A 27,245-nucleotide genomic window follows, 5' to 3' on the forward strand; every position below is an offset into this window, starting at 1 on the left:
AAGACTTTTCAGGGCTGGAGAGATGGTTCAGTGGTTAAGAGACTGTTCTTCCAGAGGACTAGCACTTGCATGGTGACTCTAGTTCCATGGGATCTGATGGTTTCTTCTGGCCTCCAAGGACCTAAGGCACACAAGTTGTCCATGTACATACATCTAAGAAAATACTCATACATATAAGATAAAAATAAATAAATCTTTTAAAATATTTCTTAAAAGAAAATAAAAGGCTATTGGATGATTCCCATTAAGTTAAAGAGTCTTCTTCTGAGTAATTTAATTATTTATTGTTATAATTATTGTAACATAATTATTATTCGTTAATCTTCCATAGAATTGAATTATCTAGAACCACTGAAAAGAAGGTGGTAGAGAGTAAGGACCAGTACTAAGGTCCTTACTAAGTAAGCAGGACATAGAGGAGGGAGTCAGTTAGGTGAGTGTGACCTGCACCCAAGCTTCAGAAGAGAGAGTGAGTGCTGTGCTCTCATTGGCCTGTGTTTTATAAAGTGCACAAATATGCCTTTTGCAAGCATATTACAAAAATCAAGCAAAATGCTTTTTACATCACAATGGTTAGATAAAAACATGGATGGGTGGGTAGAGTCTGCAAATATGTAGATGCCGGTCTGCAGAAACTGACTCATCAGGACAGTATGCAGAAGGGGAAGTCAGAGGGGCTGTTCAGGAAAGACCAGGTCTGGACTACAGCAAGAGAAAAAAAAAACTGTTTCAGGGAAAACAAACACAGCAGAGCGGACACAAGCAGCACCAGGAAATGGAGGTGGTGGCAACTTTGGCCCACTTGAGGAAAAGGATACATGGGTAGATTCGCCTGTCGTAATGAAAATATTTCATGTAAGGATGGCTACAGAACTTATAACATGGCGTGTTAATGACTGAGCCTGGCTTACCAGACAAATCCAGTTTTTTTTCAACCTTTTTGTAAAAATGTGGATTCCATTCTAGGGGACTTTACAAATGATAGGAAGTCTCAAGAAATACAAAAATTAAAAGGACTATGATGTTGAAATTGTGGCAGGGATAAAAGAATGCTTCCACGTGGTGACACAGGGTGTACTATAAAGAAATCCTCTCAGATAACCCTCAGACCCATGTCTCGGGTAGTATGGGAGGCCACACCAACTGGGTATTCACGTAAATTAGAATGGTGTTGGCCTGTTCACCTGTGAGCAAGATCTTTGTGTGCTATTTTGATATCTTTGCGCTGAGATCTCTGCTGTGGTGAATGATGCTGAGAATGCACTGTCTTTCCTGACTACTGGAAAACACTGCAAGGGCACCCGCTAACATGTTCGCATCTCTGTGAAACACCTCTGTTCTCTGTGGTTCTCATATACAGATGATGATGGGGCCCCCACTCATGTGTTCGCATCTCTGTGAAACACCTCTGTTCTCTGTGGTTCTCATATACAGATGATAATGGGGTACCCGCTCACATGTTCGCATCTCTGTGAAACACCTCTGTTGTCTGTGGTTCTCATATACACATGATAATGGGGCACCCACTCACATGTTCGCATCTCTGTGAAACACCTCTGTTGTCTGTGGTTCTCATATACAGATGATGATGGGGCATCCACTCACGTGTTCGCATCTCTGTGAAACACCTCTGTTGTTCTCTGTGGTTCTCATATACAGATGATGATGGATGTTAAGTATGTTGGTAGTTAGCAAAAGTAATGGTTTCTGTTATCTTTTAGAAATTTATTATTTCAGAGGACAAAACAATAGCTCTAGTATGCAATGACACATCCATACATGTATGCCATTGTACTTTGCTCATGTTCACCTCTCGATTACCATTTTATGTCCCCCTTCCAAATATTCTCCTTTATGCTTCATGTCTCTCCTATATAGACATACATACACGAAGAACATGCGTATGTATGAGAGAAATATATATGTATATAAAAGAGAAATTTCAGTGTTTGAATTTGACTTTCTTAGCACAATAATCCTCAATTCCTCTCATTTTTTAAAAAAAAGAACATAATTTTGTTCAAATAAAACCATGGTTCTAATTTTCTTTCTGTTGCTGTGATCAACAGTGTGACCAAAGGCAGTGGGGGGTGGGGCTCTTTGGCTTACTTCCAAGTCATACTCTGTTGTTTAAGGAAGTCGAGGCAAGAGCTCAAGGAGAAACTTGAAACAGAACCCCTGGAGAACACTGCTTGATGGTTACTCAACCATAGCTCATGATTAGCTGGCTTTCTCATACAGCCCAGTACTACTTCTCTAGAGATTATGTCACCAGAGTAGGCAGGGCCCTCCGGCGTCAGTTAATAACCAGCACAGATCCCATAGACGTGGTCATAGGCTAGTCTGTTTCAGGCAGTACTGCAATGAGACTTCAGATGATTATAGGTTATGTCAAGTTAACAATTAAAGCTAACTAGGACACTGTGTGTAGGGAGAGAGAATTTTCTTCATCTCTGTTGGTGGAAATCTAGGCTGGTCCCATACCTTGGTTATTGTGATAGTGCACTATAAATGGGATGTGCGGGTGTCTTCGTTGTATACTTAGGTTCCTCTCATAAATGAGGAAAATACAATGGATCGCTGTTCCTCGTACCTGTTCTTTTATTATTTTCATTCTAAAGTTACTACCAGTATATCCAGTGATACCCTCTAGAGTATTTCTCTGCCTAGTTAACAACGCTGCTTTGAATTGTTGATGGTTCCATTATTTGACATTATACACTTTCATAATAGAGTAAAGTTGCTTGTAGTATGCCCCCCAAGAAGAGAAATATCTTAGTATATGCAAGACCCTGGATGCAATCTGTAATACTGAGAAAGAAGACACAATTAAAACAGCAATATAATAACATATATTAACAAACTTAAGGATAAAATGTTCTAGAAGCATTAAGAAGTGCTAAAACTTTCAATATAGCCTATATCCCTGGAAGTATGCATACATTTGTGCAGTTTTATGGATTTTATCTGATGGTTCTTTAAAGCAATTTATTTAGAAATTATTTTTGACAATATTCTTTGCCCTCTGCAAGTTCTTCCAAGATCCTCCTCACCTCTCTGCCCACTCAACCTCTTGTTTGCTCCCCCCCCACACGCCCCACTCCCAAAAACAATAACCAAAAACCAAGAAACAGGAAAATCAACCAAAATAAAATTGAAACAGATAAGCAAACTAAAGAAAAGAAAAAGAGAAAGTAAATAAGACAAAAATAACAAAACAAAAAGTGCACACACACACACACACACACACACAGAATGGACTTTGTTTTGTGTTGTTCAACCACTCCTGGGCCTGGGGACTGCCTTGGATTGTTGTTAATATACCCAGTGACACATTGAGGAAAACTGGTTTTTCCTTTCCCAGCAGGTATCCATTGCAAATTGCTTCTTGGTTAGGGGTGGACTTTGTGTCCACTTACCTGGCATTTTGTCTAGGTTGAACCTGTGCAGGTCTTGTGTGTACTCTCTTGATCTCTGTGAGTTCATGTCTATCAGTCTTGTGTCTGGAAGACACTGTTTCCTTGATAATCTCTTCACGTCCTCTTACACATAGATCCCCGTGAGAGGCGTTTGATAAAGATGTCTCATTTAGACTGAATTTGCCAGTCTCTCATTCTGTATATTGTGGATCTCTTTGTTAATTGTCAAATACTGCAACAAGAAGCTTCCCTGATGACAGTTGAGTGATGTACTGATCTATGGGTATAACAATATACCATTTGGAATCATTTTATTGATATGCTCCTTTATTTTTTTTTATTTTTTATTTTTTGATATGCTCCTTTAGTAGAATAAATTAGTAGGTTATCCCGTGCGCCCATGGCCTCTCTAATCTCGGTTCCTGGCCCCTTTAGCGGTGTCGTGTGGCTTCCTTCTCATCCGGGAAACTGGAGTAGAAGGATTAAATTGGGATGGGGTGGAAAAGAAGAGTAAAGAGGGGATATGGGGAGGGACGACTGACACTAAAGGCATTCTAAAAATATGGAAACCCACTACTGTAGAAGCTTTCTAAAATGTACATGCAAATGAAAGGAATCTTACATGTAGTCACCATATAATGGAGGAAACAATACCTTAAGTAGGCATCTTATACCACCAGGTCAAACCTCAGTGCCAGTAATGTGTTACATTTGTTGAATCGCTGGTCAAAGGGATCCTAGAGATCACCCCACACTATATCACAGGTTATAGCCAAGGCTCTTGGTTACTCTTCATAACCTGATGGTAAGACCCTATTGCTGAACATGCAACTTTTGTATGTCATTGGACACAGAGATATCGAACTGGTACTAAACCAGTAGCTACTCCTGATAAGTGTTGATGGTGCTGGGAGGTACTTAACATGCTACTAGAGGAGAAAAGTGCTCTATTTCACCCAGTTTAAAACCCTGTGACCTACAAGAGAGACCTTCCTGTGAAGTACAGTGGTAGCACAATGGCATCCGAGTAACCAGCCCCTTTTGGAGTGGATTGATTTTATGGTTATTAAACCATAAAGCATTTGGGGTTTTTGGGCCCTATCATTTGCAAGTCATCACTCTTGGTATCTTCACACAAAACTGTTAAAGAGTTGTTTTTTCTTGTGGCTAGTACTTACCAACATGATAGACACAATTCATTGCATGGCGACCGTTGCCTAGAATAGTCAGTCTTTTAGGAATTGTTTTAAGAGGAGAAGCATTAGGAGTAGAGTTCTTCTCGTGTCTCTAATGAAACACAAGACAGGAGTGGGATCAAAATCAGATACACGTTCTTATCTAAATGTCTCTTTTGTAGAACACTTTTTATGGAACTTATAGAAACATCACTAATCTTTGTTAGACTAGAAGTTTTTACGTAAAGCAGTTCTCAGAAGGTGCAGAGACACAGATAACGTTTGTTCCAGCCTTGTCCCCGGTGGCGTGTTTGTAGGTGTACACCGGTCAGAGAGTGAATGGTTGGCTCTCGTTTTCCTCTTCTTGCTTTTTATTAATCAGAACTTCCTTATGAACTGTAACGTGATTAAAAATTTTTTAAATGTTTTTGTTTTAAAAGTTGTGTGATTTAGTAGAAAGAATTTAGAGTACTGAGTTACCTGCCTAGCAACTCGTAAATACGAAATTCAGCAAATTGTCTTGACCTTTAATAGCTGGTACATTCCTTAATATTTTCCAAAGAAACTTTAAACAAGCATTAGCCAGAACAGGATGGCTTATAGGCATGAGCAGAAGCAGAATTACACTCACAGTTTTGTTAGGGATTGTGGTTTCTTTCACATACGACATTGCGATGACCATCTGCTCCAGTCTTACAGCAGTGTTATGCAATTACCAAACACCATGCTTTCTAAGTCGTAAACTTGGTTAGTAATGCTTAGAGTTACAGAAAGACAAAAACTCTTCCTGCACATAAACAACTAATGTCTACACCGTTTTGGAAACAGACCGAGAATTGAACCTAAATTTGCTGCCTCTCACTTGACATTTATATGACTTTATATTAAGGAAATTTCTGGGCATCTAAGGTCCATTTTAGAGATTCTTTTTCAGAGAGAGTGAAAAAACATTTAGGAATATTGATTTTATTTAGGATAATGAGTTTGAATGTTCTTTGTTATTTTTATTGGGGTTCTAAATATCTTTGAGACTGCAGTGGTCAGTTTTTAAAATATGCATTCAACAAAATTGAGCTCTTCCTGTGTTACTTTTGACTGTGATTTCTGCAGGCCAAACCTGAGTTTGTTTTTAATCCGCATGTATTCACTGCATTTTTTCCAGGAGGTTTTATGAAGATGGAGCCATTGTCTTAGGTGAAGAAGCAAATATGCTTGCTGGCATGCTGCTGGGGCTCAATGCCATCGACTTCAGGTACTCGGCGTTCAACAAAATGAGTTCGGTTTTTAAGTGATTATACCTAACGGTTTCTACTCGTGATTTTTCTTTTGATTTGCTAAATAAAACACGGTTAGCCTTTGGTACTGGATTTTCATTGCTTTCAGAACGACTAGTTTTCCTATGTCCTAGAAGAAAGAAAGAGAGGTGTTTCTAACTTCGCAGGCCTACTCTCTTAAGATGAGTGGAAGGAAGAGTAGCCTGTATGGGCTGCAGCAGGAGTCTGCTGCCAGGGAGGGAGATTTCTGTCTCTTGTTCTTGATATTTTCAGCTTCTGCTGTAAAATGTAAAGAAGTAGATTCAAAGCAGATTGAAAGTAAGCAAGAGTCTTTCTTCTCCAAGTCTAGACAGACAAAATTCTGGGAGGATGTCTTGGGTACTTCATACATCTTGTATTATTAGCATTAATTTGGAGTATACGATATTGTTCATTTTTCCTTTGGTTCTCACTAAGATGAACCAGTTGCAGACTGATCACAAATGCTAAAAATGGCTGTGGTGAGATTACTTTCAAGATTCTGAAAGCATCATTTTGCATTTAATTTACCTCAAATTGTACGTTGTATTAAAAGTAAAAAGTTGTCTGTAAGAAAACTCAAAGATAAGAATGAAGGAAGAATATTTTATGAACAGTTCAAGAATATTGATACTGAAATGACTTTCAGGTTTAACTTTAAATAGACTCCTATAATTTTCGTTGAGGTTATTTTTTTCTAGTAACTTACTTTGTCTTCAAAATATTTATCACTTCATAGGTTCTGGATTGTCTCCTATTTATAATTTAATAAGCAAGTAATAGCTTAATTTTTAGGATGAACATCATAAAGTCTAAATGTTTGAGGTTTTTATTGCAGTTATTTAATATATGTGTGCATGGTGGGGCACATGGGAACATGGGGAACAGGACGGGGTGCTGGCCTCTCCTACCGTGGGGGTCCTGAGGACTGCATTCACAGCACCAGGATTGATGTGACCTTTACTCACTGAGTTGTCTTGCCAGCCTGGAGATTGTCTTTTAACCCTTGAGTGTCGTTAACTCTTCATATAGGTGTCCCGTCATGTTAGGCCTATAAGTCTTTTATGTGTTTCGGGTTTTTTTTTTTAAAGTTTTATTTTATATTCAGCTCACAGTATTTCACCCCTGACAGCGATATACTCATGGCCATATCATGGTACAAAATGTATATAGTCTAACTTTTAAAGTCCCCACAGACTTAAAGGGTCCTGCCACTGTTCAGACGTCTCAAGATTGAAGTGTCTTTTGACTGTGAACCACTATTGAATAAAATATAAATTACAACCGGGTGGTGGTGGCACACGCCTTTAATCCCAGCACTTAGGAGGGAGAGGCAAGCGAACTCTGTGAGTTTGAGACCAGCTGATCTACAAGAGCTAGTTCCATAACAGCCAGGGCTGTTACACAGAGAACCCATGTCTCAAAAAAACCAAAAGCATAAATAAATAAAAAATTATATGCTTTCACTGTACAATGGTACATTCCCATTTGTAACACAATTAATAAAAACTCAGAGACAGAAATTGATGTTCAACCTGAAGGTCAGAAAAGCAAAACAACCAGCCACTGGCTCTTACCTCTCTATCTCAGTCCAAAATGGTAACCTCCAGGAATCTCAGAATGAGACTGTGTGTGAGAACTGTCTCCTCCCATTTTGCATTCCTCTCCAGTGCTATGATTAAAGGTATGCACCACTACTGCTAGATTTCTATGGCAAACTAGTGTGGCTACTGGGATTAAAGTTGTGTGTCACCACTACTGGTCTCAAGACTGACCAGTGCAGCTGTTTTAGTCTCTGAACTTCAGGCAAGCTTTATTTATTTATTAAAACACAAATGACATATCACTACACCCACTCTGAAAATGAAGAATGCAAGCATGCTGAGGTTAGACCAGAGAGCAGGAACTGCAACAGGGCAAACACCAAACCCTGTGGTTCCATGTCTGCGGCTTTAGTTTCAAAGGGTATAGATGGATCCATCCTTCCATCCACCTTGCAGCCTACAATATATGACACTCTCTTTGGCTGTTTTCACGCCTGGTGTGCAGCCCTCCTAAGAAATGTATTTCACGGCCCTGACATCTCCAACATCTTAGAATCTACATTGTAACCCTGCTTTCACCTTCACAACGTCATGCAATGGCCTCAGAGGCTTCTTTGGAGGTACTCCAGCCCGGCACAGTCACAGCTGCCTGCCGTCAGCACTTTTCTGAATTCCCGGAAGAAGAGCCCCTCATCCACTCATACGTGCATCTTTTATGCCACCAAACTAGACTCACTGCCAAAAATTCTGCTTCCAGCTTGGGAGGGACCCCGGTCTCCTTAGATCCCAGTTGTAGCGGTTTCAGTACGCTAAACGTGGTCAAAATGTTCTCTATACGGTCACTTCCAAGAACAAGAAAACTATCCCACTCTCTCCTTTAAAAACATGGGGCCTTTGATACTGGGGTCTTCCTCAGGGAATCTTTCCTGTTGCTCTGTGCAGAGCAGAAGGCTTCTCCTTCAAGGCAAGAATCTATATAGCAATTAGAATCTTTTCTTAGCAGCTGCCTTGACTGTAACCGTAGCTCCCTAATGCCCCTTTCCTCTCCAGACTGTACATTGCCCCTTTCTAACTCGTGTTCTTTTTCCTTGTAGAAATCAGTAATGGTTATGCCACCCCAGTAAATGTTGTGCTGTCTTGAAATTTCTGCTGCCAAGGAAATTATTCCATTACTTTAAAATCTGATCCCACATAAATTCTCAGAATATGAGCCAAATGCAGCCAGATTCTTTGCCAAAATATTGCATTTGTGATAGAATTTTTGTTCCTCACAGAAACCAGTGTCTCTGGGTTGCTGCTACTGGGTTCTATTACTGCTGCCTTCAAAGGCTCCATCAAAGTGGCCTATTAAGCCCTGCTCACAACATTCAGTGGCTTTTCCAGCTCAGATGTCCAAAATATTCCACACTCCTTCTATATAATAAAGGTCTAAAACTACATGCTTGGGTTTTTCAGAATAATGGCCCATTTCTAATACCATTTATCTGTTAGCTTCTTCTCTGTGGCTGTGATAAAATGCCCTGATGTGGACAGCTTAAGGGAGAAGGAGTCTGTCGTGTCAGAGGAATAAAATCCATCATGACGCATAAGACATAGCAGCACTGGTAGGGATGGCGTGGTGACAGAAGCAGGAAATGGGAGATCACATGTGTCCCTGCTCAGAAAGCAGAGTGAGAATAGTGGGGAGGGGAGGGGGGACAAGCAATAAACCCTCAAGCCCTCCCTCACTGACATAATTCCTTCATAAAGACTTCATAACCATCTCAAACCGTACCATCGGCTGTGAAACACGTGTTCAAAACAACAGTCACCAGACTTTGACAGCAAGTGTCTTTAACCGCGGAGGCATCTCACTGACACTGTGTGGTCGAGTGAAAGCAGATACCTAAACCACGTGTTAGTAATGTCTGTGAAAATGGAGGCATGTGTGTGAAGTGGCGCCACTTTAATTTTGTCCTTATCTGAACCTGGGAAAGTAAATGCATACTTTTTCTATGTTTAAATGAATATTTTGGCAGTCAAACTTTGGAACAAAATCAGAAGGTGAGAGTTCACAGGCAATTTTTTTTTCCTTTGAAATATCAATCTGATTTTTATAAGTGTTTCTGCATTTATATTTATAGAGGATGTGTTTTTTGGTGTTGTTGTTTTAGTTGTTTTGAGCGACATTTTGTTTAAACTGGGATAACTGATGTGCATCAGTGCACCCAGCTCTAGAAGATGTGTTTAACAATAGTTATCGTCACTGCGCCCAGCTCTAGAAGATGTGTTTAACAATAGTTATCATCACTGCACCTAGCTCTAGAAGATGTGTTTTTAACAATAGTTATCATCAGCCAGACACCTTCTTATCTTTATGTCTGTGTTATACAAGAGTGGAGATCTGGATTAGGGGTCAAGAGATTTAGATTTCCTTTATTGGCATTGTGAGTGAGCACCACAGCATGCCCCCTGGCATATTGCTTAACCATTTCTAAGACCTTACGGTCTCAGAAGAAGCTATTTAGAGAGTAGAGGATTTCCAGCACCTCTTGAAGGTCTAAGATCTAAACTTTTTCATTTATTGAGATAGTTTAGAAGCTTCTTCTTTGCTAATCAAGCAGACCTTTCTAGGAGATCGTGTTACCTGAGAATTTGTATTTAAACATGGAAAGCAAATCTTTTTTTTTTATTCTCTAGTGATATTTTGAATGACCGATAAAAATCAACATATTGGCAAATAGCGTAATAAAGTTTAGATTGTGTGGGGTTTTGAGGAATAAGGGTCTCCATAGACTCATATATTTGAATGTTTAGTCATCAGTTGATCTGTTTGAAAGGATTCCATGGATTAGGAGGTGTGGTCTTGGAGGGAGTATGTCACTGGCATTGGACTCCGGGGTATCAAAAGCCCATGCCAGGACCCTCTCTGGTTGTGGATCAGGATGTCGCTCTCCGCTGCTTCTTCAGCCTGCTGCCGTACTTCCTCCCGTGATGATAATGGACTAAGCCTCTGAATCTGCAAGCAAAGCTGCCAATTAAATGCTTTCTTTTTTAAGAGTTTTTGTGGTCATAGTGGCTCTTCACAAAAATAGAACAATGATTAAGACCTTGATTTCTCAGTAAATTTTATTGTTGCTTTATGAAACATTATCTAATATATTAGTTAACCTGTTGTATAATGCTTGTCGTTGATATTGAAAATTAAATATTTAAGATACTTATTTGTAGCAAGTAACAATTATATTATGGAACAAAGACATTCCTGTGCAGTTGGAACTTTAATATTTATGTACTAATATGAATATTTATTGTCTGCTTTCTTAGCTTCTGCCTAAAGGGAGAAGGACTGGATGGCACCTTCCCTGCAGTAATAGACTATACACCATATCTGAAGTTTGAGCAAAGGTACTTGCCATTTTGAAATATGTTGTTGAAATCTTAATTGTAACTTTGAACAACTTTTATCTGATTTAAACTTCTCGTGTAACATTTGTCTCTTATCAGAAATTATTAGTTAGAACGAAGGAGATGGCTCAGTGGGTAAAGTGTTTGCTTTACAAGCATGAAGTCCAGTTGGCATCACCGGATCTCATGTAAAAGATGGCCATGGTGGAATGGGCATGCAATCCTAGTTCTGGGCAGTCAAGCACAGGGGGCTCTCCAGAACTCATGGCCAGGCAGTCCCGGTGAGCTTGAGCTGGAGAATCCATAGAGACTTAGTCTCACAAAGTAACATCGAGAGTAGTACAGAAAGACACCCAAAGTTGACCTCTGACCTCTGGCCTCCAACACACACACACATACGGGGTGGGAAGACTATTAGTGAGTTCTGCCTCCAACTTCACTTCCAATATTTATGAAGATATAGTCTTATATTAATCACAGTATGCTGTTTGTATAAAAATATCTATTTATATTCCTAAAACCATTGTAAAAGAATACATGCTCCGAAATAAGCCATTGAAATTTCAGTGATTCATTAGATTGGGTTCCATTTTGCAGAAATAAATTTTGCTGAAAATTTCACTTATTTTAGGTAAATTCAGTGACAAGTCTATTGATCCTTAAATTGTACACTTCTAAAAAAATACCTAGCGATGAATCCCACTGCTAGTCTGTATAACAATATTCTGTAAGAATTCTAGACTTTTATAACCTTATTGAAAATTAATTAGCTGAAATTCTGTAGGTGTTTTTTGTGTTTTCCTGAAAAAAAAAAATGATCTTGTGAATAGCATAAAATTCTATCATACTTAAATACTGTAATCAGGCCATCGTTATAAGGTACTCTGTAAGTTCTATATACATGTAATATACATGCATAATCATTCAAGGTATATTTGATGCATGCCTAATCTAGGAAAATCAGTCTCTGTCTCTGTCTGTCTGTCTGTCTGTCTGTCTCTCTCTCTCTTTCCCCCTGACTGTTCTGGAACTCGCTGTGTAGGCCACGCTGGTCTCTAACTCACAGAGATCCACTAACCTCTGCTTCCTGAGTACTGGGATTAAAGGCACATGCCATTATCCCCAGCTTAGAAACACATTTTCTTAAGTGCCAAGTATGTGGGGGGGGGGGATGTGGAACATTAGAAACATCTGAATAAAAGTTCAGCCCCTGACTCCTAGAAAACCACCATCTAATAAAAGATTTCAGGCTTTCAAGTAAAAATATCCATGGCTTTTTCTGGGTGGTGACAGATGAGAGCAACCTCTGTGTTCTTTGGGGTTAATTTCGTGAGTGTACAGGAGGGGCTCCTTACAGGAAAAGGGTGAAAAAAAGGCGGCTGCACCATAGAAACGGCCACGTTGTTATGGTAATGACTCAAAAAGATGCACCCCTTGAGCCCCAGGGAAAGAAATCTCCCTCCCACAGTGGTATTCACTGTCGTTATAGCCCAAGAGAGGGTTTGTGAACTGAGGAACTTCTGAGCTTCTGGAATCTGGTAACATGAGCTTGTCCTTCTTTATGACTGAAAAACATTCAGTTGGGTCTATGTGCCAAGTGTTCATTCTGTGTCCCACTGTTAGAGGACATGCAAGTTGGTTCCAGAACTTGAGGTCCCTAATAAACACGGATGTGCAGATACCCTGGTGACACACCGACTTGGAGTCCATGTAAAAGCCCAGGAGTGGCTTATCTGGTGCACATGGTAAATCCAGCATTAGTTTCTTGAGAAACCTTTGTACTGACTTTTATCCATCTGAACTGTTTTACATTTCTACCAAAAGCATATAAGCCTTCCCTTTTATTCACATCCTTGCCGGCATATGTTGTTATCTGTTTTCTTTTTTTTTTATTCATTCTATGCTGTATGTATGTACTAGCTGGTTTTATGTCAATATGATGCAGGCTAGAGCTACCAGAAGGAAGGAGCCTCATTTGAGGAAATGCTTCTGTAACATCCAGCTGTTAGACATTCTCTTAGTGATTGATGGGGTGGGCTATTGGTCCCAGGTTCTATAAGAGATCAGATTGAGCAAGCCATGTGGAGCAAGCCTCTAGGATCCTGTCCTGTTTGAGTTCCTATCTTGACTTCATTCAAGGATGAACTCCACTGTGGAAGTACAGGCTGAATAAACCCTTTTCTCCTCAGCTTGCTTTTTGTTTGGTCATGAGTTTAATCTCAACAATAGAAACCCAGACTAACACGTATGGTCTCTTCATTTTTATTTTTTTTTGTATTTTGATTTTTAATACAATATTTTTATTATTTCAAAATTCCATACTTGATTACGATGTATTTTGATCATGTTTATCCCCACTCTTCCCCTTAATGCCTACATTCACCCCCTACATGCTCCCTTTTAAGCTTCAAGTCCTCTTTGGTGTACTAAAACCCTCTGAGTCTAATTTGTGAAGGCCCCGTAACTCCCAGCTGCGGACTATCCGCTGGAGTATGATCCTCTTACCAGAAACCACACCCTAAAATATTGGCCCCACCTTTGCCCACGAACTGTCAGCTATGCCTGCGTGCTCAGGAACCCCTTCTCTCTCTCTGCTGGGTTGTTTGCTGGCTTGAGACGGAGCAGGCAGCCGCACAACCATAAAGTATATGCAGGATCTGTGGTTGCTGCTGCCGTCTCTGTGAGCTCCACTTAGTTGCTTCTGTAGGCCATGTTTTTGAGGTGTCCTTGACACCTCGGGCTCCTACAGTCCTCCCTCCTCCTCTTCAGTAGGATTCCCCTGGCTCCACCTTGTTTGGCTGTGGGTGTCTACATCTGCTCTCATCAGTTGCTGGATGAGGCCTCTCTGATAGGCCCTGATCTGTGAGTTTAGCAGGATGGCATTAGAAATCTCTTCATTGATTTTTTTTTCTCTTTTGCCAGTAGTGTTTGGTTCTCTCTGGGTCTCTGAGCCATCCAGCTTCTGGTTCCGAGTCATCCAGGCAGCCAGGCATGTGCTGTCTCTCACGGCATGGGCCTCGGGTCGGACCAGTCATTGGTTGGCCTCTCCACAAGTTCTGCCCCACCATTACCCCGGCACATCTTCCAGGCAAGACAGATTATAGGCCAAAGCTTTTAAGTCCAGATTGGTTTTCCAGTCCTACTGCTGGCGTCTTGCTTGGTTATGGAAGATGACCAGTCAGGCTCTGTATCCTCCATTCCTAGGAGACTTTACTGGGGTCACTCTCATAGATTCCAGGGAGTTTCCACTGCACTTGGTTTCTGCATAGGCCCCCAAGTGCCTGCAATTCCAGTCATTCCTCCTACTACGCTCTAGCCTCCCCCCCCCCACTTGATCCCTTCTGTTTGCATCCCCACTTGCCTGCCACCAGTCCACCCACAATCAGTTCTGTTTCCCCTTCCCAGGGAGATACATGCACCCCCCACTTGAGTCCTCCTTGAAATTTAATCTCTGGGTCTGTGGATCAGAAAGCAAATTTTTAACCCATGTAACATTCATGCCACGATTGCAGCCCTGGGCATATCTTGCATGCCAATTATTTCTTTTCTTAGTATCAGTCTGACTAGGGTGAGAGTGAATTCCAGTGAAGTTTTTATTTCATTTCACTGATATCTTAAAGATGCTGACATTTTTTTCATGTCCAATCGCCATTTGTATTTATTAACGTCTTTGATTCACTGGCATTGATTTTTGTACAGGGCAAGAGACAGAGATCCAGATTTGTACTCTGCTTATATAGTTTACAACTCAGTTTATGGAAGAAACTGTCTTTTTATTATATATAATATAATATTATGGCAAAGATGCCAAAAATCTAATGGCTATAGAAGTGTAGGCTTGTATATGGAGCCTCATTCCATGTCTGTATTATGTCAGTATCATCTGTTTTACTACTGTGATCCAGTAGCATAACTTGAAACCATGTAATATAACATCAGCATTATTCTTTTGCTTAGGATTGCTTTGGCTATCCAGAGTCTTTTGTGCTTCTATATGAATTTTAAGATTTTTTTTTTGTTCTGGTTCTGTGAAGAATGGTTTTGGAATTTTGACTGGGATTGTATTAAATTGATATGTTGCTTTTGTTAAGTTATTCATTTTCATAATAGTTATTCTTCCAATCTGTGAGCATCAGAGACCTTTCTGTCTTCTAGTATATTCTTCAGTTACCTTCTTTAGTATAGAAAAGGTTTATTATATAGTACTTTTACTTCCTTTTTTCTTTTGTTGAGGCAATTGTAAGTAGCATTGTTTACTTGATTTTTTTTCTCAATGTATTTATCCAAGTTGTATGCAAATTTCTAGTATAAATAGCCCCTCATTGGTGCTCTGTATGTAAACCAAATGCATTATTTCATCAAGATGGACTTTGGCCTACATGTACTTTGATATGTCATGTGTGCCCTATCTGGAGTGAATAAATACTTGTTCATCTCATCCCAGAAAAAGCTAACACAGTGGTTTATCAGCTTAGAGTTTTCTGGTGGGCCGATTTGTGGACGCCAGGGAAGCGAGAGCAGGTGCAGGAGCAGATCCCGGAGGGCCTTGATGGAGTGTTGGGACCTCAAAATGTAAAGTGATTCCTGTCCTTTAGATTGTTAGGTGCGTGCAGGTAATCTTGGAAACAATGAAGCAAGACTGAATTAGAATGGGCTTTTGGCTATTATGGACGGCTCTGAAGTGTGTGGGTTGCTCAAAGCCCTCCTGGCTTTGCTTTTGTTGAATTTGAGGATCCCCACAATGCCGAGAGCTGGATGGAAGAACACAGTGGCTGCCCAGTAAGAATGGAGCTGTCGAAGGGTGAGAAAAGAAGTCGGAATTGCGCCCCCCTTTGGGGTCGTCTCCCTCAAGATGATTAACCTAGGAGTCCTCCACCTCGGCAAAGATCTCCAGGGATAAGCTTCTCCAGAAGCCAGAGCAGGTCACTTTCTAGAGATAGAAGACAAAGGTCTCTGTCTTGTGAGTGAAATCACAAGCCATCTCGATCCTTCTCTAGTTCTCAAAGCTGATCTCGGTCAAATGAAAGGAAGTAGAAGAATAGTTTGCAAAAGAAGTGATGTACAGGAAGTAACTTCATTTGACAGGAGTATGTACAGGACATTTAAACTTTTGAGACTTCATTAACTTGGTACATTTTAAAGATTTTTTGCTGTTCATGTTCCCTTAAGCAAGATTGAATTTGCTTTGAACTTTAGTTTTTCATAGACTGAAAGAAACATAGATCCTGCCCCCCGAAAAGAGTTTTCTGGTGGAGTCTTTAGGGTTCCTTATCACAGAATATCTTCTGCAAATAAAGATCTTGAACTTCTTACTTTCCTATTTATATCCCTTTTTGTTTGTTTTCTGTTTTGTCTTACTGTTCTACCCGGGACTTCAGGCACTGTGTTGATGGAGTAGATGGGGCATGTCTGTTCTCCACTGTGTATATTCTATACTTTATTCCACTGTAGTCACGTAGATTGCAAGAGATTATTTTGATTTTCATGCTTTTAATAATACTTGCTTGGGTCCTGTTGTGTAATCTATGATTTTTTTCTTTGATTTCTTTAAACATACTTGCAATCATTCTCTTAAATTCTTTGGATTTCATTTAATACACTCTCACTGGAAAGCCTTTATTGTGGAGTCATCATTTTTGGAGTAATGTGTGTTTTCATGTTTGTTGTCCTTTGGTGTATGAACTTGTCCATCTGGGGTTGGATTGTACTAAATGTGGTTTGAATGAGAACTATCCTACGTAGGCTCACATATCTGAGTAATTGGTCCCAAAAGGGTGGCATTAGTAGGAGAAGACATGGAACATTTAGGTGGGAGAGCCTCACAGGAGGATGTGCTGGGACGGCTTTGAGAGTTTATAGCCTTGCCCCGCCGCCAGTTCTTTCTGCTTCATACTTATGTTTGCAGATATGGCCTCTCTGCTTCCTAGTCTGGCCATCTGCTCCCGTGTCTTCCTTACCATTATGGACTCTCTCACTCAAACTCTTACTTCTATGAGTTGCTTCTGTTAATGGCTTTATCACCGGAGCAGAAAAATAACTAACTCTAGTTGGCACTAGAGAGTTGGGTTATTGCTGAGACAAATCTGACCGTGTTGTTTTTGGAGGAACATGGAAGACTGACACCTCAGACAAGGAAAGCAGTTGGATGCTGTAAACAGAGCTAATAGGCCATTCTGGTGGGAGCCCATAAACAGATGCTGAGAGAAACATGGAATGCAGAAATCAGACTCTTGAAAGGGGAGCAGGGTCTCAATTAGCAATTGTGCTTAAGGCCATCTGTGTGATAGCTGGCAAGGAATCAGGCTGCCATCCCCCTTGTCCTAAGAACTGCTTGAGGCTAAATATAAAAGTTATGGACTAGCTTTTGGTGGAGGCTATTTCAAGGGCAGGTAACACCGGGTCAGTGGTATGGCTGTCACTCATAGCTCTGCAGTGGGAAAGAGCAAGGGGGCAGAAAGAAACACAAAACACACAGCTGGAAGAGAAAAGGAGCTCCAGGAAGCTTTATGTTGTAGCCAAGGCATGTGCTGGAAGAGAGGCTTTAATTCAGGAGGTAATACCATTAAACTTCTGCACTGCCTAGCTAAGCTTCCAAACTGTGAAAAGGGAGAGCCTACAGTGTTTCTTGTTCCTAGACAGCAGTTGTTTCAACCTAAAGGGGCTGCTGCTAAAGCGGCCCAGGGGTGAGAGTCCATCCCTAGCTGGCACCTGAGCTTCACCATGTTGTCATGGCGATGCAAGAGTGAGGGGCTCTGCTTTCTTTCTGAATGGCTTCAGAGAGCACTGAGGGTGTGGCGGTGCTAGTGCCACTGTCAGAAGAACACCCCAACATACCGTTGTATGAAAGCTGGGTTTCAGTGGAGATGCCTGAACTGTGGAATGTCTACCAAAGAGAGCTGCCTCCAGAGCGGAACCAGGCCAGCAAAGCCGGAGGGGCTGTGCCGTGGAATCCCTTTGGCAGAAGACATAGACCTGCAGTATTTAATATTCCTCCTGCTGTGTTTTGCTCTTCCTATGCTCAGTTTTTCCTCACTTGGGCCCTCATGCCTTTGGAATGGAAATATATGTTCTGTGCTGCTGTATGATAGAAGCATATAATTTCTTTTTTTTTATTTAATGGGGTCATATAAGAGATTACTTTGGGTCTTAGAGGAGGCCTTGGGCTTTGAAATGTTGGTGAGACTGTCAGAGACTGTAGAGCCTTTTAAAGCTGAACTAAATGCATTTTGCACTATGACATGACTATGAGCCTATGGGCCCAAGAAGTGGAGTGTGGTGGTTTAGAGATCTGCTCCTTTAGAAGTGGAGTGTGGTAGTTTAGATGAGATCTGCTCCTTTAGGCTCACGTACTTGGACACTTGGTTACTAGTTGGTAGTCCTGTGGGTAGAGCCTCTCTCGGGGAAGTATTTTGCTAAAGTAGGGGTAGTGGTTTGAATGAAAGTGGGCCCCCTAGACTCAAAGAATTATTGGAGGTGTAGCCTTGTTAGAGGAAGTGTGTCACTGGGATTGGGCTTTGAGGTTTCAGAAGCTCAAGCCAGGCCTAGTGACTCACTGTCTCTTCCTGCTGCCTGCCAATCCAGATGTAGAACTCTCAGCGACCTCTCCAGCACCAGGTCTGCCTGCACGCCACCATGCTTCCTTCCATGATGAAAATGGACTAAACCTCTGAACTGTAAGCCAGCCCCCAATTAAATGTTTTCCTTTATAAGAGTTACCATGATCATTGTGTCTCTTCACAGCAACAGACATGGGGCTTCGAGAACTTACTCCCTTATCCGGTTTTGTTTGTGACTGAAGATGTACTCTCTGCTTCCATCTCCAGCATTTCCTGCCACGCTGCCCCTGTCACTGTGGACCCTTTGTGGGACTCCAAGCCAAATAAACGTCCTTCTGAGGTTGTTTCTGGTCAGGATGTTTCTCACAGCAGCAGAAAAGTGGTCCAGCTGAATGTTTTTAATTACCTTTTAGTGGGAGTGTTATAGTGTTCACGGTATAGCTGTGCTGAGGTGTAACTTTCTCTGCTAGACTGGACAGATTTCGAGTGTTCGGTGAGAGTAGAAAGGAAGATGAGGGAGATCCCTGGAAGGAGCAGCAGTGGAGACTGCTTAAGGTGGGCTGAGGTAGTGAAGGTGGGATGAAAAGAGAAATAGAGATAGCAGTGGGATCCAGCTCACAGTGACCCCAGAAACACAGGCTATCTCCCTGTTCTTGGAGAAAGCCAATCAGAAGGAGAGGGAAGAAGGGGGAAGGAAAGATAGGAGGGAAAGGAATAAAAGAGAAAGCAAAAAGAAGGGGGAAAGGATAGGGGCAGGGAGGAAGACCAGAAGAGGGGGTAGAGTGCGGCCATTGACTGCCATTAGCCGGTACCTAAGTGCATAAAGGGAAGAGTAACTGAAGGGGAGACAGCGCGCAGTGGGGCTGCGGGCTGTAGAGTGTGATTGCCATGTAGCCTGTCCATTGGTTTTAACTTTACATCTCTCAGTTTCTCTTCCCGGGCTCCCAGATGCCTGTCACACCCCTCCCTTCTCAAGACCAAATTTCAGATTCTGGCAACCAGTGACCTGGTCTCTTCACAGGTCAAGTCACAGATGCTGGTCACACCTCTGGGCGCTGTGCTAGGAGCACAGTTGAGACTGCCAGCCCCACCTCAGGGTTGTCCTTTCTAAGGTCGAGTCATGGATGTTGGTTCTGGGTTCATGGGTATGGTTGTGATTGCTGCCCCACCCTTGGGAGGTCCTTCCGTGTGCCTGTGGATGCGTGCTTGGAATCTGAGTCTGTATTCCCCTGCAGGCTCTGCTTCCAACCACGCTTCTCCCACTGGTTCTTACTCAGTTTCTTCCCCTCAGACTAGAAGTATTCTGCAAGCCTGGTTTTAGTGTATGGTCCCGATTTGCTCAGAGTTTCCTGAAGATGCTGTTCACAGAGGGTCTCTGGCCACTAGATTACTCAAGTAGCAGCAGCAGTCTCTTTAAAATGTCCCTGCAGGGCTGTTTTATCTTTTCCTGGCAGGGGGTACGTCCAGAGCCCCTGGCCACTGCTGCTGCCAAGCACCTTCTATCTGGCTCCTCCCTCTTTTCCTGTCCTTGGAAATATCTGCTCCTAAAAAGCTCAGTGTGGCTTTTCTGAGTTTTACTCACATATGCCTTGTGCTCCCAGCACCTCCTCACAGTAGAGGAGATAATTCCCCAGCGTTAGCCCAAGGATCTTAATGTTTCAAGGACGGCTGCTTTAGTTACTTCCTTGTTTTTCTAGCTAAATATCTGGCCTAAGTAAAGGAGGAAAGATGGGTGTGGCTCTCAGTTGCAGAAGGTCAGGCGTGTGGTCATTTGGTGTCTTACTCGGGCACAACCTCATGGTGACAGAATTAGGTGGCAGAGCCACCTCCCACCAAAAGGCAGAGAAGAGACGGAGAGAGAGGAAATGGAATGGTATAATCTCCATAAACATGCTCTCAGGAACCCCCTTCTAGCAGCTATGCCCCCTCTTGAGGTGCCTGCCTCCTGGGGCAGCAGTTCCCCCCCCCCCAGGCTACATGCCAAGAGCCCAACACTGGTGCTTGTGTGGATGCTTCACGTTGGAGCTGTACCATGAGAGTCTCTCCCTCTCCATATTACCGCTTTTAGGTTAGTTAGAATGAGACATCCACTGAAAAAATTAAACCACAGAAAGGTAGAAAGAATGATTCTGTCACTAATTTTCTGCCCTCAAGAAACAGCTGTTTGAAGCATTTCTAGTCTTCTCCAGGCACAGACAATTTTCTTTAATAAATACAAATAATATACATTTTCTTTAATAAATACAAATAATACACATTTTCTTAATAAATACAAATAATACACATTTTCTTAATAAATACAAATAATACACATTTTCTTTAATAAATACAAATAATATACATTTTCTTTAATAAATACAAATAATACACAGACATACTGTTTTCTTCTGTTAAAGCCATATAAGAGCCATTTCACATGTCATGAACTGTCGTCCTATAGCATCATTTACTAAATTGCAAACTTTTTAATAATTATGTTTACCTGATGGATTTTTAGAGTTTATTAGTTACTGCTTACAGTTATATAGCAACATGCTTATAAAATTTTTATCATTTTATACAGAACCAAGATTTTCTCTTACATTTAAAGAATTACCAATGAAGGAATTCCTGGGATAATTAGCATGTATATTATTAAAGTTTTCCAAATACACTATAAAATTGCCATTCGGAGAGTTTATTCCATTTCAATATACAACTATATATGAGCATACCTTTGCTTACTCTTTTCAAATAAGTATTAAAAGTGTGGCCAATTTATAAGAGAAATTTTTGTCATATTGTTTTGATGCTAGTAGAGTTGATTTGTTTTTCTGAGACAGGATTTTTCTTTGTAACAGCTCTGGCTGTCCTAGAACTCATTTTGTATACCTGCCTGGCCTCGAACTCAACAGAGGTCTGCCTGCCACTACTTCCCTAGTGCTGGGATTAAAAGCATGCATCACCACCGCCTGACTTAAAACCGAATATTGTACAATGTCAAATGAAATGTCTTCCTTTAAATAGAGTTTATGAAACTACAATATGAAATAAGTAAATAGAAAACATCTTAAAATATATTACATATTTAAATCAGTGTTTCCAGTTATATACCAGTGAGAAAATAGTTGCTTTTATCAAACTGCTTTTTGATATAACGTTAATCATTTTTTTCACTGAGTAGAGTGCTTCATACCTAAGGGTCCCAGCATCTGGATGACTAAGGCAGGATGGTCTCAAATTCAGGGCCAGCCTGGACTATATATCAGAACAGGAAAAAGTATATTTTTCTTGAGTATATCCTACACTGAAACTTCTAGTAGGTAGTAATCGCTTTTCTTTTATGGTGCCTTCAGTTTTACTATTTCCCTTCCATCTCACAATTTCTCCATCTTTTTTTTTCCAAGAGAGAGTCTCATTATGTAACAAGGGTAGCCTAGAACTTACTCCGTACCCTAGGCTGGTCTCAAACTCAGAATCTCCCTGCCTCAGCCTCCCAAGTAGTGCAGTTAGAGGCTTTGTCACCACGCATGGCTTCTGTGGGTTATGCACTTATTTTCAAAAATTATTTTACATTTTTGTGTATGTATGCACGCGAGTATGCGGTATGCGTGCATGTGTGCGTGTGTGCGTGTGTGTTTGTGTGTGTATGTGTGTGGCTTTCCATGCCATAGCAAGTGCCTTTATCCACGGAACTGTCTTGCTAGCCTCAGTTTTTACTTTTAAAAAGAATGATATCAGCATCTTTTCTTTAAATATGATTATTTTCTGTATTTATCTATATTATTTTCTACAATTGCCTGTAAATGTAAATATGTAACTATCTAAATAAATATATGTATTAGATAAATTTGTCTAAATAATCCAAGTATCTATAAATATAAATCTATATTCTTATTTTATAAAAATATCATTCTTTTCTTTAAATATTATTTCCTGGAGAGTTGTTTTTCCACATACAGGGTTACTCAGTCAGACGTTGTCTGATCCCATATGCTATTAAGCATCCCTTCCTAGCCTTAGAATCCCAAGTTCTCTGCTTCTTTGCTCCTCTTAGTGTGGTTAGTGAACTGTTTCCTTTGACCTGTGAGCTACATGTCATCCTCTGTTAATGTCTTTGTCCCAGCAATTGTTCCCTCTCCTTCACTATCTTTTTCTGAGATCCTCCCTCATTTCACAGCTTGAAAGACAGACAGGAAAGCATGCTCCTTACTTCACAGTCACAACCCAGATCACTTCTGGTGACCTGGAAAATGTAGGGATTTCTCTCCGCCAGCAAGCAAGCGTGTAAGTCTGCAGTGGACAGCAGCAGCGGGTCTGGAACTCAGTTAAACTCCTGCGCTGTCTACCTCCTTTACGGCTCAGGGAAGCCTGCCTTCCTCCCAGGCATGAGGGAGCCTTCATCTGAAATAGGATGTTTTCAGCCATGGGAGGTCAGGGAACTACACAGAGGCCAGTTCTAAGGGAAAAGGCAAAGGGTAAGGGTAAGGTATAACCTGTGGCCTGCTTTAAGGAAGAGCAGTTCTAGTCTAACAGATGAATAGGGTGACAGGGAGGGAGGGAAGGATAGAGAGCTGGAGAGGCAGATGACAGGGACAGGGATGCTCGGTCTGTTTCTGAGACTCCCGGTACCCCGTGTTAGAAGTCCAGCCTTTCATCTTTGTTGCTCTGAAGCTGTTCCAGAGCTGCTTCAGGAGCCAAGGACAAAAGGCCAAATAACATTAACCTTATTGTTCTAATCACTTAGGAAAAACAAGGACGATGGGAGTTATAAGCCAGTAGCTATGGATGGAAATAAGTAAACAAGAAAGGGTTTGGGGTTCCTTCCTCCTCTGAAATATAGAGCCTTTTTTATGAGGCTCCAAGTTTGACTATTCAGAAAGTCACCAAGCCCAGCCTATCACAACAGCACATAAACAGAAGCACCTTAATTTTCCCCACCCTGAAAATCAGAAAAATATTCCTGGACCTTACGTCTGTTCTCTATCCCCTCCTTTTTAGAAGCAGTTTCTCAGACCTCTGCCATAGTTTCTCTTGACCTATTTCAGCTTTGATACACACACCTAAAAACCTCTGTTGCCGGTATCAGCAGCCATGTGTTTTGCCGCATGTATCTAGGATTTGGTAATGCGGCGTTTCTCCTCAGAGATCCGTGGCTCCCCCGTGTTTGTTCCTTCTCTCTTTCCTTTAGAGGTTTGTCCTCATCTCTGTCCTCTGTTATTTCATGCCTCATCCCTGCACTGTCTTCTCTGCTGATGCCCTTTCTCCTGGTCATTTCTCATCCAGTTTCTTGACTTTGCATACTGTATGTGTGCTGCTCCTTTGCAAGCATGTATTTTCACCTGGGAAGCCACATAAACTCTAGACTTACCCATAGAGCTGCCAACTGCACACTTTGGGAGGTAGAATAAGTATCTCAAATATGCCATTATGAAAGTGAACCCCTAATTTCTCCCAGATAAGACTTTTCCTCCTTTAGGTTTCTTCATTCTGAAGGTGAAAGTTCTATCATTTATAGTTGCTTCAGAGCTATTCTTCAGTTCTCTGGATCATCACCCACATAGCCTCCATCAGCAAATCTCACCAGCTCCACTTTAACCTGGACATTTGCAACGTCTCCCTACCTTAGGCTGCTGTAGTTGGTTCTTGACAAAGCAGCTAGAGGCTTCTTTGGACGTGTGAGGCATATCATTGTATTCCTCTTTAGAAAACTTCTTTGACTGTCTTTTAGTGTAACAGTCTGGTTTCCGCTGCATCTGTGACCTCGCCTTGCGCTGCTGGGCCTTCCCACTGAGCTCCGGCAGGCACGGCTCTTGCTTCCCGAGCATGCTAAGCGCACTTGCCCATTGTGTCTGAGTCTTCTCACCTCGCGCACTGAGAAAGCAGTGTCTCAGTTATTTTTTACCCTTTTCTAGACTAATTACAGGAAACGAGAGAATGAAGAGACTAACAGTCTGTATGCCAGAAAAAACTATAGAAAGACCGTTTCCTCTCCATCATGTGACTGTTCTCTATGAAAAAACAAGACCTTTATAAAAGCCGCAACCAACATTTTCCATTGACACTTGGGATGAGGTCAAAGGTAAACTTGGGGAAAGTAGTGGCTTATTTGGTATCAGTTAAAATAAGTCTTAGGGAAGGAAATAGGAACTGGAGCTCCATTAACAGTGACGATCAGCACGCTGCGATGTCAGAACACTCTTGGCTTGTATTAAAGCTTTGCTGGGTACCACATTGCTCACGCAGCCTTCACTGAGCTAGCTGCCCTCCTGCAGTAACGGCCCACCCACCCAGACTGCCTTTCCTCCTCAGCTCCTTTTCACACTGTTCATATTTGATATTGGCTATATTATTTTCTTGTTTCCTGTACTAGAACAGAAGCTGCCAAAAAGCCAGTCAATCTTTTTTTTTTAAAGTTTGCTCAGGTATATATTACACGTCGCGTGTACCACCCCCACAGCCTCTACTCCCTTTTCTCGCTCCTCCCCTCACTTTTGCCCCCTTGACCTAGTCGGTTTCCAATCTGCTTTCATGTATGCGTACATAATCTTCTTGAAACGGCAAATGAGAGAAAACGTTTCAGTATTTGCCTCTGAGACTGGCTTAATTCGCTTACTGTGATTGTCTCCAGTTACATCCTCTTTCCTGCAGGGGCAAAAGACCAGGGCTTTTGTTATCCTTGGTGCACAGCACACTTGGAGATTTACATAATGGATCTTCTAGATTTTTTTTCTAGTGTTTATAAGATTAAAATATATATTTGAAGAAGATAATACTCGTAGAAACTTCAATAAAGCTTACCAGGTTAGATAACTTATAATCTATTTTGTGTTTGTCATGTCTTTATAGAACTTAAATTTTAATTCATAAAGAAGTTAAAAAAGAATCACTACCCTCTAATAATTATAAATGGTAGCATGGGGGAGAGACCCAGCCCATCAATGCCAGAGGCAGATGGGAGAGTTGTCCCATTAACTCACTGTCACTTGGCAGCAGGAGCCGGAGAGCAATTACCCCCTACCCCCCCCCCCCCCCGCGCCCCGCCCTCTGCCTCAGGTGGGAGAACTGGCCCTGAGGTCACAAGTGCTGGAGAGCAATTACCTGCCCTTATCAGCTGCTTCCTGCTTCGCTTGGGAAGAGAGCTCCAAAGCCTCCCTGTGGGAGAACCTTGAGGGCACGAAAGCAGCAGAACCCGCCCCACCCCTTGCTTGGCACTGTAAAGGGTGAACTCGCCCGGGAAGGCTGGAGAGCTCATCCTGGTGGTGAAGATGGGGAGAGCTCGTTGGTTGGCCAACCCAGAAACTACCCAGGCCCAGACCAGGGTTGTGTGTCGGCCCACCCCAACATCCACCCCTGTGTGATCTGCTGAAGCACAGGCTGGGATGGGGGATGCAGCCCTGTAAAACCTAGGGCTACAGGATCTCCATGACACAGGGCAGCAACGGGATGTCCAGAAGTCGTGAGGGCCCAGTGTCGATGGGGTTACAGACCAGGGGCTCAAGGCAAACCATCGATTCTTTGCAATGTTTCCTGCTTGTAAAAATGTATGGATAAAGGTTTACTGCGGGACTCACTGTGTCAGACTGCAGCTTCCATGACGAGATTTTCCCTTTTCTTTTTTTCCTTTTTGCCCCCTTTTTTCTCTTAAATTTTATTTTGTGGGGAGAGGTGACAGGGGAAGAGGTTAGATGGGAAAGTATGGGAAATGGTGGGATTGGGATGCATGATATGAAAGACACAAAGAATAAGTAAAAAAGTTAAAAAAATAACAAGATATTGTTATTAAATGAAAATCTTTTGTATTAAAATTCCATCCATTCTTCAGTATAAATTCCTAATATTTTGTTACTTACATTGAGATTATTTTTCTTGTTTATTTTGAGGGGGCATGTTTTACCAACATCTATGTTCACCATGTGCATGCTGCCTGCATCGGGCAGAAGAGGGCATCAGAGACCCTGGAACTAGAGTTTAAGATGGTTTCCACTGTGTAGGTGCTGGAAACCAAGGTTTCCAGAAGAGCAGCGAGAGCTCTTAATCACTGAGCCATCTCTCCAGAGCCTTATTTTGAAAATTCTTAAATCTGATTTTCTATTAAAACATTTGAAGAATTTTTGTGTCTTTTAGACTAAAATATACTTTAAAGAATTGTAAATTAAGTATACTGATAAATTAAGTATACTCCATCAAAGCTCACAAATTCTCCCAAAGTTTCTATCAACTTATACCCTATTTAAATTTTTTATTTACTTATTTCTTTCATTTTATAGTATAATTACATCATTTTTCCCTTTTCTCCCTCCAGTCCCTTCCATGTCCTTTTTTTTTTTTAATTTCTCACTCATTCAACTTATTTAAACGTTTGAAGCTTTGGCCATTAAAACATTGAAAGAAAATAATATATTGTCAAGAGCCTGTTATGTAACACCATTTCTTATTAGGGTGACCTTGAATGAACTACTTAGTCTTGCTTTCTTCCTTTGTAAGGTTAATGTTTATTTAAAGAATTCACTAATGGTTCTTGGTGCAGTTTTAAAGAGAATTGATAAAATGTTATGATGTGTATGTAATACTTGAATAAATGGAAAACAGCATGAATTAAATATTTCTCTTTCCTATCCCTAGAAAGAACTTTATTGTTATCCTTCCTTTCTATTTTTATGCATAATCATTTCCTGAATACCTAGGAAATTAAGCATTGGAATTTTAATGTCCTTACATAATTATCTTCCTGGTTATTAATAGAACTACTATGTTGAAAGGGGGTCTACATGTCTCGTTTCTATTTTTAATGTTAGTATTTAAAATTTTTTAATTAAATTTGTTTTATCTTGTCTGACTCTGGGAGTGGCAAGAGAAAGAGAAGAAAGTACAGTTGCTTAGGTCACGGCAC

At 41.2% G+C, this 27,245-nt stretch overlaps 1 protein-coding gene and 1 pseudogene across 2 annotated transcripts in view; both read left to right on the forward strand.

Moving 5' to 3' along the window:
- Positions 1 to 27,245, forward strand: part of Rundc3b (RUN domain containing 3B) — a 138,815-nt gene that overhangs the window by 64,410 nt on the left and 47,160 nt on the right. For both annotated transcript variants that reach the window (XM_075956432.1, XM_075956431.1), the window contains exons 5-6: positions 5,757 to 5,846; positions 10,737 to 10,817. In XM_075956432.1, the coding sequence (XP_075812547.1) occupies positions 5,757 to 5,846; positions 10,737 to 10,817 (171 nt within the window). The remainder of the gene's footprint in view (positions 1 to 5,756; positions 5,847 to 10,736; positions 10,818 to 27,245) is intronic.
- On the forward strand, positions 15,388 to 15,907 carry LOC142839988 (serine/arginine-rich splicing factor 3-like; annotated as a pseudogene).

Source organism: Microtus pennsylvanicus, chromosome 22, assembly GCF_037038515.1.
Source record: "Microtus pennsylvanicus isolate mMicPen1 chromosome 22, mMicPen1.hap1, whole genome shotgun sequence".
Lineage (NCBI taxonomy): Eukaryota > Metazoa > Chordata > Mammalia > Rodentia > Cricetidae > Microtus > Microtus pennsylvanicus.